Source organism: Macadamia integrifolia, chromosome 7, assembly GCF_013358625.1.
Source record: "Macadamia integrifolia cultivar HAES 741 chromosome 7, SCU_Mint_v3, whole genome shotgun sequence".
In the NCBI taxonomy this organism is placed as follows: domain Eukaryota; kingdom Viridiplantae; phylum Streptophyta; class Magnoliopsida; order Proteales; family Proteaceae; genus Macadamia; species Macadamia integrifolia.
The window spans coordinates 29,421,581-29,435,983 of record NC_056563.1 but is presented as its reverse complement, the minus strand read 5'-3'; the positions used below and the strand labels follow the sequence as shown (position 1 = coordinate 29,435,983).

Here is a 14,403-nt window from a genome sequence, read left to right as displayed (position 1 = left end):
AGCATAGGTGTAATTTACTCTATTTTGATGAGAGAAGAATGGATTGTTAAAATATAAGGAAAAAATACTAATACTTTCGGATAAACCCTAGGTGTAGTTTCTATAAACATTAGGTACCATAGGTGTAATTTACCTTATTTTGATGAGAAGTTTTTGTAAACATTAGGTATCATATGTGTAATTTACCCTATTTTGATGAGAGTAAAAAGAAAAAGGTACCCAAACATAACATGTATGACGTGGGGTACCCAAAACATCATAATTCATACTGATATATCTTAGGCGTAGTTTCTGTAAACGTTAGGTACCATAGGTGTAATTTACTCTATTTTGATTATCAGAGAAGAATAGATCATTAAAATATAAGGAAAAGATACTGATACTTTCGGGCAAACCCTAGGTGTAGTTTCTGTAAACATTAGGTATCATAGGTGTAATTTACCCTATTTTGATGAGAAGTTTCTGTAAACATTAGGTATCATATGTGTAATTTACCCTATTTTGATGAGAGAAAACTGAATTATTAAATTACAATATAAAAATACAAATACATTCGGATAAATTATTGAATTTTATTTTGAAATTAGCATATGACCAATCTAGTTCACGCCCTTGCTGATCAATAGTTGGAGTTATCAAATGTTCATCATCCATAATATTAGTTCGTCAGTGCATTGAGGCTTCCATAGGTTAACCAACCAGGAGAAACTTTATCAAGATAAAATTCACAATTGTTTGTGAATTGTCATCAATGTCATAAGATCATGATATTTGACCACATCCTTGATGGACATAGTGGATCCATTTGGGATCTGTACTCACAACATTAGTGAAATTTTATGATTTTTTTATTTATTTATTTTTTCTTTTGGATTCCATGAAAAAGAATATTTCCTTTTGACGATGGAGAGGAAAAGGGTTGAAATTAAATTGAAATATAGTTTAAAATTACAAAGATACCTAATGATCCAATTAATAAATACATTGGACACAAGTCAGATCACATATTGTTAATCCATTTGATCAATCTGATTAGCAACGTTTGTGAATCTGAATTTTTTTTTTGGTTGGTAGAAAATCTGAACCCAATTAATTGGAATCATTCATGGTTTGAGTTTGATTTATTGCATGATATTTAAAATTTTTAGGAGGTTTAATAATGGGGAGCAACGATTATTTAATGAGAATCACTGTTGCAAATGTGGATTCTTATGTTCATGTTCTTATATTATTACAACACTATTATTAATATATTATAACAAAGATTTTCTTATTGACACACTTTAGGCCTTTAGGGTGTCAAATAATTTGTAATCTTAATTTTTTATCGTTTTAGTATAATTTTTTTTTTCATTGATAAAAAATCATATCATTTCACACATGTATTCAAAAAATTGTAAGAAAAATGATATCCCTTGACAGTGACATAATGGTAAGTTAAGTTCCAATAATTTTGAAACCTTTTTTCAATTGGCTTAAAAAAAATTAAGAATAAAAGATTGAACAAATAAAGAAGGTTACATGTTCTAAATACCCCTATAGATGTACCATTTAGACAATCTCATTATACTAATGTAGTTGTTAAAATAGAGTAAAATAACTCTATATTGTTCCAACTTTATCGGATGTCTCCAAAGAGATGAGTACAATTGCTAAATAGCCAGAAATAACTCTTAACCCGAATACGAGTACAATATCTAGGAATAATGCATTCTGTTAAAAAAAAAAAAATCCATTCTCCTAACCCTTGTACCAAGCTTTTGGTAACCCTTTAAGAGACGCATCAAAATGCTTACTTTTCATTGCGTATCATTTGCTTAGACCAAAATCACTTTTGGGCTAAAGGACTAAAGGAGTTTAGAAGGAAGATCATATACTTGGTAAAGAATGTAAGCTTCAACTTTGAAAAGTCACAAGCACACAAATGTCTTCTGGCCCTTCAGAATTTTGAGTTAGCAGGGATGGCCCATTTCTCTTTTTTCTTTTTTTCTTTTTTTCGGGTAAGGATGGCCAATTTCTCTTGACATCCTCCCGAGCTCAACCCACCCGGTTGTCACCATTTTTGTCAGTCAACAAAAGGGTGATGATGTCATCATTTCCACGCCATGAAATAGAACTTTCCATAATGAAGAATTAAAAATAAAAAACATGTATTTTAATCTGTAAGGAAAGGCCCATGAACTTTCCTTCCAGCCATAGAATTGAGCTTTGATGAGCATCTATTCCAAAACCACTGTTGACATATTCCTCCTCTTCAACAAATTAACTTCAATACTTTTGGGATTTTGAACCATTCAACCCCTCTTGTAAAGTACAAAAAATGGAGTATTATAAGAAGTAATAAAAGGGCAGGTTTTTTTTTTTTTTCTTGGATTATATTTTTAAGAGTATGATTTGAACCCAAAACTAAACAATTGATTATTATACATAATATCAGCAAGTGAGAAGACCTTTTTTTTTTTTGGGTAAGAAGAAGACCCTTCTTAAGAGAGGGGAAGGAATAAAGGAATAAGGGAATAACCCCACCACTAAACATATCAATAAAAAATTAGCAAGTAAGAGGACCCATCTAAAGGATCTCAACCAAACCCAATCTAAAAGGACAAAACCCAACTCAAATATCAGCAACTAAGAAAACCCATCTAACCCATCAAACCCATCTAAAGAATCTGAAGCATCTGACCAAAGAAACCCCAATCCAAATTCTTCAGTGTCCCATCTCACAACATCTAAGAACAGTGAGTGGCACACTTCTTGAAACATGTTACCCTTGTAAAAGTAATCTCGATTGAAAGAAACCAATTTCCCTTCCATTTAATCATTGACAAGTAAAGACCCAAGAATCTCTAACCAAGATTTCTCATATCAAATTGCAAGGTAGGGTCCTCCAGAAACCATTAAGGTACCCTTTTTTTCTTTTCTCTTAAGCCTATAAATACCCACACGACACACAGAAATCGACAAACATCTGTGGTGATTACGACGACCGAAGACTGCAAGCCCCGCGTAAGAGACTTTCGAGCGCAGACAAAGGCCCACAATTAAGTTCAAACGCGTTCCATCTCTCTCTCTCTCTCTCTCTCTCTCTCTCTCTCTCTATATCATTTTCTCAAACACATCTAGTCTATTACTTGTAAATTGACAGTCTTGGATAATCTTGTTCTGTTATTTTCTTACATACAGTGAGAATCAGTCTGTGTTGTTAGAACAACCTGATAGAACCCATCAATATCTCTGGTTTTTTTTCGATACAGGAAGGAAGGAGGAGAGATTATCGAGCAAGTATAGACAAATTATCTGCCATGGAGAAGAAGGTTTGGTCGGTGTTACTTATCTTGGTTCTGTCTCTGACGTTTTGGGATCGCTCTCTAGCAGGCAATTGGTGGCAGAACAAAAAGCCATCAACATCGTCGTCTGGCAAGAATGGTGGGGGCTCTTCCCTTGTTTTCCGTGTTGAAGGAAATGTATATCCTGATGGGTACGTATTTGTTTTGAAATCAAGATAGATTTGTTGTTTCATGGATAGAAACAATGCAGGGATTTTGGGTTCTTGGGAGGTTTTTCAGCTGAGGTTGATTAAATCAATCTTGTTTGCATTCTCTTTCAATCTTGTTTGACAATTTCTGATTAGTGATTTGATTTGGGTTTTGCGTTTAATGACCCATTTCCCTGTACTGCATTTCTTCCGCGATTTCTTATCAAATTCGATCACTGATTGAACTTTCTTTTTGTGTCTTGCGACTCTCCTGGTTTGTTCCGCCAGTGGTTGAGTGTAATTTTTGGGAACTTCCTGCAATTCTCTTCGATCACCTCAATTTCTTTCTCTAGTTCCTCCAATCTTGCAAAACTGGTGTTGTGATCTTGTTCTTTGACATTTACTCTTGGTTGCAGATTGTACTATGTGACCTTCAACATTGGGAACCCACCCAAGTCTTATTACCTCGATTTAGACACAGGTAGTGACCTCACATGGCTCCAATGCGATGCCCCCTGTCAACACTGCGACAAGGTATACACACCTGAATTCATTCATATAATAAAGAAACACAGCCATTTCGACTAACCACATCTCTCTCTCTCTCTCTCTCTCTCTCTCTCTCTCTGGGCAGGTGCCTCACCCTCTTTACAAACCCAACATGAGGGACTTGGTATTATGCAAAGAACAAATCTGTGCCTCGCTTGATTCCAAAAACTGCAACAACCCAAATGAGCAATGCGACTACAACACGGTGTACGCTGATCGGGGTTCCTCCCTTGGTGTCCTCATCAAGGATGTCTTCCCACTCAGATTGACCAATGGATCAATTCATACACCCCGTTTGGCCTTTGGGTACCTCTCTCTCTCTCTCTCTTCATGATCAAATCTTCCTTCTTCTGAACATTATCAGTAATGGGTTTTTTTGGTTCTAATTGCTTCTGATTACAGATGTGGTTATGATCAGCAAGGTGTGTGTACGGGATCTGTGTGTCCCACAGATGGAGTACTGGGCCTTGGTAATGGCGGAGGCAGCATCCTATCTCAGCTCAAAAGCCAGGGATTAACAAAGAATGTGATCGGCCACTGTTTGAGTGGGCAGAGTGGAGGGTACCTTTTCTTTGGTGATGATGTTGTGCCTTCATCTGGGGTTGTTTGGACACCAATGTCACTAAATACTTTAGAGTATAGCTCTGAAACTCCCTGATCTTTATCCCCTGTTTCTTACGTAGAATCCAATTTGTGATTTTTTTTTTTTTCTTCTTAGTATTGATTCATATATTATTTCCGGCAGCAAACACTACTCCCCTGGTCCTGCTGAACTCAGTTATGGAGGGAAACGTACTGGTGTTAGTGGTCTTCGAACAATTTTTGATAGTGGGAGCTCCTACACCTACTTCAATTCCATGGCTTACCAAGCTTTAATATCCGCGGTGGGTTGACAATAGAGTTGATAGCTAATAATATAAACCCTTTTGAGTTCTCATTTAAATCCACCTTTGTATGGAAAATGACCGAATCCGTTTTTGTGTTTCTTCAGGTGAAGAAAGATTTGGTTGGAAAACCACTTAGAGAAGCAGCTGATGACAGTACATTACCTCTGTGCTGGAGAAGAGCAAAACAATTTAAATCTGTAGGAGAGGCCAAGACATACTTCAGCTCTGTAGTACTTAGCTTTGGTGGTGGCAGGAAAACTCAGTTTGAAATTACCCCTGAATCTTATCTGATTATCTCTGTAAGTACTTAGCTTTTACACTTTTAAGAAGAGAATACAAAGATCAAACTAGGACTGTAAAATCTCATTTCATTCTATCTGTCTCAGACAGATGGCAATGTTTGTTTGGGAATTCTGAATGGCACCGAAGTTGGACTTGATACTATCAACCTCATTGGAGGTAATTCCCTTTCAGAATTCAAGACCTGCAGATGAAAAGCTCCCTATGGATGCTGATTTTCCATCTAATAATTTCTGTTTGCAGATACTTCCATGCGGAACAAAATGGTGATTTATGACAATGAGAAGCAGCAAATTGGATGGATCCCTGCAGATTGCAACAGGCATCCCAAGTCTGGAACTGTCCACTAGTGATTTATTTCCTTTTTATGTGGCTCTCTGCACACAGTGAGCATTCTCACTATGACTTGTTTTTAACAGAGTGGATCTTGATGCTGATGAAGGTTTCTTTCAGCCCTATCCAGCAACATAAGATCTGCAGGAAGACCAATAAGTTGGATTGCAACAAAATCTCGGACCCCTTGACAAATATTAAGGAATAGACAATGTATATATACATATATTACAATTCATAGGGGTTCAGAGATTTCTTTACAATGTAAAAATTGTCTATGGGAACAGTTTCCCATCTCAGAAATTAATAGAGATGTTTGTTACAAAAGGGATGTTTTGTGGTGTCTTGAAGGACGAAACAGAATACCCCCCCCCCTCCACCAAAGAGAATCTCTCTTGCAGCTAGTTGTGACAAGAAAATGCATCTACACCTTCCTCCTACAAAAGAAAGAAGACAGATCTGGATTCAAACAGAATTTTTCGCTGCGTGCATGTCTGTACAAAAGCATTACAACCCATATGATGATCATGAACCTCCTATCACCTGCAATATTTGAAACAGTAACATTCATCGAGGAACCACAAATGAGACTTGTCAAGTCTCTGAAACTGGAAGGACTAAAGCTTTCTAAGGGCTATATGCATACAATGCAGAGAGCTGAAATACAGGAAAACAACTAAAGAAATTGGTTTACCATGCTTTCCTATTGAACAGTTGGATTTATCAAAAGGAAAAGGCTTGGCACGCTAGCGTATTTTTCAGCACTCTGTCTGCCTCTCTTGTCTCTCTAAAAGAGTCCCCCGTCCCTCCCATCCCAGCCCCCCACCCCATTGGTTGAGTTGTTAGCTTTCCTTTATCAAATTATCGTCTCATGAAGCATACAGTTGGCTAGTACATAGAGGCTTCCATAGGTGAACCAATCTCAAGAAACTTTATGAAGATAAAAGTCAGCTAATGGGGTTGGTAACATAGTGGAAGGAAGCCCTTGCCCATCACCGCTTAAGTCGGTTGATTGTGGGTTTGAGTCAACATGTCTCACTATCGCTCGTTGGTCTTGCGGAAACGCTGCTTGCCATATGAGAGCTTTGGCCTAGAGGCTATGATCACTATCATGGAATACCCTTTTTCTCTTAAAGAAAGTCACAATTGTTCGTGAATTAGTGTCATTGATTTCATAAGATCATGATATTTGACCAAATGGAAGGCTTTGGTGGACATAGTGGATCCATTTGGGATCTGTACCCCTACTTCGCTAGTGAAATTTCATGATTATTTATTTATTTATTTTTTGATTTAATTAAAAAAGGATTTTCTTTTAGAGGAAGGGGAGGGAAAGGGTTGGAAATTGAAATTTAATTCAATTTTTTTTGTAAGAAGCCTAGCAAGAGGTCCAATTGATAACTAAATATGGACACAGGTGGGATCACATAATGTCCATTTGGTTAATCAGATTAATAATAATGATAAAGCAAGATTTGTGTATCTGAACCAATTTAATTGGGATCAGTCTTAGTTTGAGTTCGACTGATTGCATGATCTTTAAATAATTTTCTTTTTTCGCTGAACGATCTTTAAATAGATTAGGAGCTTTAATAATAGGGGCAACAGTCACTTAAATGTGAATTAATGTTGCAAAATAGATTCTTAATTTCATGTGTATATACCATCACAACATTATCGGAATTTTCTTTGTGACACACTTTAAGGTGTCAAATAATTTATAACCTTATTTTTTTAGAATTTTGTATAATATACTTTTTTGGGGGGGGGGTGTTAAAGTTGACTTACTTTTTCATTTATAAGTGCAAAACCTCTCATTTCACACATATATTCAAAACTCTTCAAGACAATGAATGGCATAATGGTAAGTCCTGATCAAATAATTTTCAAAATCCTTTAAAAAATACAATGAAGAAATAAGGCAATCTCATTATAATAATGCGGTTAAATAGAGAAAAATAGCTAGAAATAGCTTTTAACCCTAGGCTCTGTTTGGTTGCAGGGAAAATTAAAGGGAAATGAAGTACAAAATTTCAAAAAAAAAAACAAAACTTGTTTATCATTATCCAATATGATTATATGAATTACTTAAATTTCTTATCATATTTAGTAATGGTGCTTTTTAGATGCCATTTTCATTTTACTTTCCAAATTCAAGGGATTTTAGATGCAAAATAGTGTGAACTTTTACATCCAAATATACAATTGTATCATTGAGTTAGTAATATAATCATATTGAATAATAATTACAAAAGTTTCTTTTCTAGTTTAAAATTTTCATTTCCCTTCTCTTCTTTTAGTTTTTCTTGCAACCAAATGGAACCTATACGAGTACAATGGCTAGGAATAACGCGTTTTGTTAACTTTTCATTAAAAAAAAATATTATTCTCCTAACCCCTTGTACCAAGCTTTTTAGTAACTTTTGAGAGACATCAAAAAATGACTACTTTTCCTTGCAAATCATTTGTTTATACCAAGGTCACCTTTAGAATAAGGAATATTAGAGTTCATAACAAAAGGAAAGAATGTAAGATTTAAGTTGTAGAATCACTTCCTTTATGGCCTTTTTATGTTCAAATTTGCAAATATTCTCTAGAACAGAAAGCCTTTTTGCCTAAGGAGGTTTAAAAGCAAGAACTTTGGCGGTTTCAATTTCCAAAGAAAGGATGAAGGCTAAAGGGAAAGGGCCCTTGAGGTGTGAAAAAGATTTGGTCCATTGGAACCATAATATTGCAAAACTTGGTGACCAAAGTATTGAAAAGGTTTGCATTTTAGGCAACAAGTGAATACTTTAGACCTACTATGAAGGAGATCTCACTCACTTGTTGCCCAAAACTGTTCTCCAAAAGAGTTACCAAACGCAACCTAGTTTTTACAGATTAGACCTTTAAATGTGGGACCCTTTAAGTCCACGAGTCCTTTTATAGTGGACTTGGAATTGGATCATAAAAGGTAAAAAGATTGACGATCCAAGTGGTCTAACCCTCCAGTTTTTAAAAACATTAACTATGGATCAGACCCATTTAGGTTAAACCAGTTTCAAGGCTATGTCATTTGGTTCAACCTCTTTGGTATGAACTAGTCTGCAACAAAGAAAATGTCTTATCTTTATATAAAGAATCAACTGAATGAGCCCAATTACAAGTCCGTGTGTGCAATCTATAAGCATGCGAGCTTGTCAAAGCATACTATCGCATCTTAGTAATAGGTTTGTGAGCATTGATGTCTATTATGATTTCTGATTTTCGTTTGAAAGGAGGAAAGAGAAATGGTTTAAAAAATAATAATAATAAATAAATAAATAAAAACTTAAAGCAGGACAGCCCAAATATACCCAATTATGGGTTGGGTTCAAGGAGAGCCGGCTCGACCCTTTAAAAAATTGGGTTAGTAGGGAGGGGTCCATTTCTCGACATCCACACCTAGCTCAAACCCACCCGGTTCAACCACTTTGGTCGGTCAACAAAAGATGATGATGTCATCATTTCCATGCGATGCAATAGGATTTGCCCTAGTGAAGAATTAAATATATATATATATATATATTTATTTAAATCAGTAAGGATTAAGGAAAGGCCCAACCGCTTTCCTTCCAGAAAGTGAATTGAACTTTGATGAATGATAAGCACCAACTCCAAAACCAGTTTTAAGATATTCCTTTTCAACAAATTAACTTAAATACTTTTGGGCTTTTGAAACCCTGCCCCCTTCTCATGGATTCAGATCCTCTTCAGTCGTGCAGGATGTCTATCGTACAATCGATAGTTGGGAGTCCCATGGGGTGTGTGTTGTGGTGCTTACCCAAGATGCTCCCAGCCGTCAGATGTGACTAGGGGACCCAAATCCTCTCAATTGTGCTAGGACCTATAGGGCACATTGGACGGTTGACAACATTAGGAAATGCACTCCAACTTCCTCTCAAACGTTCGTTGTGCATTCGAGGGGTTGGCAGGCTTGAGAGGATCATGTTTCGTGTCTCCACTTCCTGAACAATCAATCTGCCACAAAGAACTGTGTCAGGTCATCAAGAATCATCTTTTTCTCTCTAATTTTAGGTTGAGATACAGCATTTTCTATAAAAATGATGCAATAGGACCATAACAATAAACTCATCATCATATTAGTAGCAACTAATTAAATGATTTCCCTCTCAGCCCATGCTCCCTTCAGCTTGTAGATGAGTAATTTCTTTTGTATCTTTTCATCCATTAATGAAATTGTAGTTTAATAACTGATAGGTAAAAAAAGAAAAAAAAAGAAAAGTGACCAAAAGGGTTTGGAGAGCAGCATGATTTCTTTACCACTAGTAGATAACCTAAAAATTGCATATATATATATATATATATATTAAAATAAAATAAAAATAAAATCAGATTGTAGATTCTCTTGTTGAATCAGGAAGATACAACACAAAAGATTGGTTTGCACGGCCAATTTTCAAGTACCATTTTTGGTGTTCAAAAACCATGTATGCCCTATGTGATCAGAAAAAAATTGCTACTACTCTGGTGGCAAGACATTTCATGCTACTAGGGTTCGCAGCCGAAGAAATAGAATGATTCATTTTCCCTTCCGATTTACAGATATCCTCTTATATTTTAGTGTTTTCTAAAATATCCATCAAGCTTTTATTTCTTTAGCTATGAACCTGATAACAACAAAGTTTCTACAACACGGATATCAGCATATTTTTATCTTGATTCATTACGAAAGAGAAAAAATCAGATATTCTATTCCTGAAATTATGCATAATCAATCCTTTGATGCATCCACCCATGCCCCTAGTTACTATTTATTTTTAGAAGATATATCACATGACCATAGACATGGAACCATCCATCCCCCTCAATGTTTTTTTTCTTTTTTTCTTTTTTTTAGAAGGGATCTCTCCCCTCTTTTGAGTTGTATCTCTTTAATCTATATATATATATATATATATATATCATTTATAAAAAATAATAATAAATAGAAATATCTCTTTATATACATGCTATGACATTTGCCATGCATCCACTAGTATAGGAAACCATCAATGTATTATTTCAATGCATGGGAGGAAAAGAAAAATAAAAATTACGTACCCGGTATTAGTAATGACATCTTTTTTTATCTTGATCTTTTTGGTGCATCCCTTCAACAACTCCTCTAGGGTGCACTCTAGCTGCTTCTCCACCGGTGGGGGCTTAGTTCTTGCGGTCGAGTAGGAGAACATGATAGGGGTGGTGCTGCTCCGTCGGCTAATGCATCTCGATAGTGGTGGTTCGCTGCCTGGGCTTGTGCTACTGTTGCTCATTCGGCTTATGCTTCTTGAGAGCGGCGACGGTTCACCCTGTCTAGTGGGTATTGTGCTTGTGTTGCTCATTCGACTTATGCTTCTTGAGAGAGGCTGTGGCTCACTAAGGCTGCTGGAGTTGGTGCTCCTCCGACTCATGCCTCTTGAGAGCGAGCCAGACATTGGAGATGGGGTTTTAGATCTCCGGCTTGTGTCCCTCGAATGGAATGATGGCATGTAGAACTGATCGTCGACGCTCTGATGCTGCTTGAAGATATGATCGGTAGTTGAAGGATGATTCCCTCCTCCATTGTCTCTGGAGTCCTGACCACCATACACATTAGCATCCTATCCTCTTGTTTGTTGCTTATAAGAACTTGAAAAGAGATGCATAGAGAGATGTTCTATGTAGACAAGATATAGGTTTTGTTGTGGTAAGAGCTAGGACAGGGGAGTAAGATAGTCGGTCACACATCATCATTTGGGTGTCAGAGAGCTTGCGACTTATAAGTAGGGACCAACCCCTTCCATGTAGACACTTTTCCAAATTGTGCGAACCTCAGCCCAAAGTGGACAATATGACATGGATGCACCGCTCCTCGTGGGCCTTAACATTGATGCCATCCATGGGAACTCGGGACCATACTCGACAAGCTCGCTCGACAAGGGGTCTCCCACATCATTTTGGTGTCAAGAGAGCTTGTGTCTTACAAGTAAAGGCCAACCCCTTCCATGTAAACTCTTTTTTGAAACCCTTCGGGCCTCAATCTAAAGCGGACAATATGACATGGATGCAACGCTCCTCGTGGGCCTTAACATTGATGCCATCCATGGGAACTCAGGACCATACTGGACAAGCTCCCTCGACAAGGGGTCTCCCACATCATTTGGGTGTGAAGAGAGCTTGTGGCTTATAAGTAAAGGCCAACCCCTTCCATGTAAACTCTTTTTTGAAACCCTATGTAGATACTTTTCTAAACCATGTGAGCCTCAGTCTAAAGCGGACAATATCACATGGATGCAACATTCCTATATGGCCTTAACATTGATGCCATCCATGGAAACTCTGGACCATACGCGACAAGCTACCTCGACAATGGGCCTCCCACATCATTTTGGTGTCGAGAGAGCTTGTGGCTTATAAGTAAGGGCCAACCCCTTCCATGTAAACTCTTTTTTGAAACCCTTTGAGCCTCAATCCAAAGTGGACAATATGACATAAATGCAATGCTCCTCTCGGGCCTTAACATTGTTGCCGTACGCAACAAGCTTCCTTGACAGGAGGCCTCCTACATCATTTGGGTGTTGAGAGAGCTTGTGGTATAAGCAAGGGCTAACCCTTCCATGTAAACTCTTTTTTGAAACCCTATGGGCCTCAGTCCAAAGCAGACAATGTCATTAATTTTAGCTTTAATAAGTTTTAATAAGCTTTTTGGGCATCTGGGTTTTCCTGCTGATGGCAATGCCGAAGGTGGGAAAGGTCTTAGTATTTTATGTTTTGCAATCATCTGGGTATGCCCAATCATTATTATTATTATTTTTTTTTATTTTAATATATTCTAAAAAATTAAAGATGGATGCATGGATATGTGTAATGACATGAATAAAGATATATAGCAATTAATGGAAGCATCTGATGATCATTTACCTCAAAAAAGGCTTCTTTAAGGGTTTTTAACTTGGTTACGTCTTCAGCTTTGGTGGAAGAAGAATTCTTATCAGGATACCATCTTGTCGTCATGGATTTGTAGGCCTTGCAGGCATCTTTAATGCAACAAGAACCTTTGGGGACACCAATGATGGTTTGGAAATCTGATGAGGAACGCTTGTGGTGTTCTCCCATGAAGGAGAAACAAAAGAGTTAGAAAGAGAAAAGAGACAGGGACAGATGGTTGGTTATACAAATTTCAGAGACAAGAGGAGAACGAAGAAGACCAGAGAAGAGAATAGAATTGAAGAGGACAACAAAATTGTGAAAATGGAGGAGATCCACTTCCACATCAACATCTAAAAATGAAAGATACTAGAGATGAAGCGTTTTATGAGGCCTTTTATTAGGCATAAGCCGTTTAGAGTAGGTGGACAGGTAGTTCTCTTATCATATATGATGAGGAGAGAGTTGATGGTTCTTGCCCTTATTAGAAAGGCAGGTCTCTTCTCTATGACTCTTTTGTAAATCAACAAAAACTGTTAATCAATCAGAAAAATCACTGTCAAATGTAGACCATCATAAGGGTGTAAATTGGTCCGAACCGGGTATTTGGTTCTGTCTCTTTGGTTCGGAATGCTTGGTTCAGTTGGATTTCGGTTCTCACACGTTCTAGTTCTTATACTCTTTTTACTATAATATAGTAGTGTTATAAAATATTAATATGTCGGGTTCCATAAAAAGCAGCATGGCTTTTGCACCATGGACCAATGCAGTAGCACATGTGGAAGAATCAATAATGATGGTATATCCGCCTTTCATGTGAGGTAGGATGATCATTTTGCCCTCCCATGTGTCTTGCTACAAGGGCATGCTGTCTTTTATGGTTCGTTTTTCCATTATTAATATATTAAAATATAAAGCTTGAGAATCCAATTTGACACCACCATCGTCTATGAAACACACTGATCATGCTTTCATAGCCATTGAAACCATTGTGGGCACCAGGAAAGCACACGGATTATGTGATCTTGGCCGTCCAGTGTCATTGTGAGCCATCACCCATGAAATACATATCAATGATCATAGCTATCCATTTGCCATGCTTTCTCAACTTAAAAATAAATAAATAAAAAAAAAGGAGGGGGTGATTTTGTAATTTCACAAGGGTGGAGACATCATTTCGCAGCCCTCTATGTTTGAGTGCAAAAACCTCATGCACGATCAAGGAGTGATCTTTTCCCCGTTTTTAGATTAGAAAGATTATGATCTACCTTTACTGCTCAGTCCAATTACATCGGAAAAACAATTATAGCAACAAATGCCCATTTCGCCAGCAAATCGACAACTTGATTATTACTATATTGAAAACTAACATTACAATCAACTATATTAAATAGATAGGGAGATAAGATAATATTCAACAATATACCATCTCATATATGTATTAACATGGATATTCAAAACGCTATTTTTTCACTTGACTAATTTTATTTTGACTGAAACTTGACATATAAGTGATTTTGGGTCCATCAATGCCCAAAATTTTATATCCACCCAATCTTTCACTTGGCATATATTTGTGCCAATCACTAGATTGCGGTTTAAAAACTATAAAATCGACACCGTTTACTAAACAGATGCGGTTTCAGAAAGTGCAACCATTTACTACATGGTGCAGTTTTAGTTTCAGCCAAATAAATGTGAACCGAACCAAACCGCACCATATGCTTCATCATTTCTTTTGGAAAAATGTTTCTACAATGTACTTCTTACAGTAACGTATGGGCCAATGGGAGCACTAATAGAAGTATCAACAATGGTGAGATTTTCATCTTTCATGAAGCGTGGGACTGTTATTTCACCCCCTCATTGTATCTAGATCCAACGCCACATTGTCTTTTAGGCTTCTTCTTCTTCTTTTTTTTTTTTTTTTTT

At 36.9% G+C, this 14,403-nt stretch overlaps 2 protein-coding genes across 3 annotated transcripts; one reads left to right on the top strand and one right to left on the bottom strand.

Moving 5' to 3' along the window:
• Window positions 1-2,964: 2,964 nt before the first annotated feature.
• Window positions 2,965-5,871, top strand: LOC122083703 (aspartic proteinase Asp1-like). Of its 2 annotated transcripts, none has more exons than XM_042651585.1 (9): window positions 2,965-3,478; window positions 3,892-4,009; window positions 4,110-4,330; window positions 4,427-4,660; window positions 4,767-4,908; window positions 5,016-5,210; window positions 5,298-5,370; window positions 5,455-5,542; window positions 5,631-5,871. In XM_042651585.1, the coding sequence occupies exons 1-9, from the start codon at window positions 3,303-3,305 to the stop codon at window positions 5,680-5,682; spliced, it is 1,299 nt and encodes a 432-aa protein (XP_042507519.1). In that variant the 5' UTR covers window positions 2,965-3,302; the 3' UTR covers window positions 5,683-5,871. The 2 variants fall into 2 exon arrangements, with proteins under 2 accessions (XP_042507519.1, XP_042507520.1); XM_042651586.1 differs by having other exon boundaries at window positions 2,967-3,478; window positions 4,770-4,908.
• A 4,626-nt stretch (window positions 5,872-10,497) lies between these two features.
• LOC122083227 lies at window positions 10,498-12,943 on the bottom strand. The gene is made up of 2 exons (XM_042650954.1): window positions 12,466-12,943; window positions 10,498-11,141 (listed from the first exon to the last, which is right to left on the bottom strand). The coding sequence occupies exons 1-2, from the start codon at window positions 12,658-12,660 to the stop codon at window positions 10,575-10,577; spliced, it is 762 nt and encodes a 253-aa protein (XP_042506888.1). The 5' UTR covers window positions 12,661-12,943; the 3' UTR covers window positions 10,498-10,574.
• Between the last annotated feature and the right edge of the window lie 1,460 nt (window positions 12,944-14,403).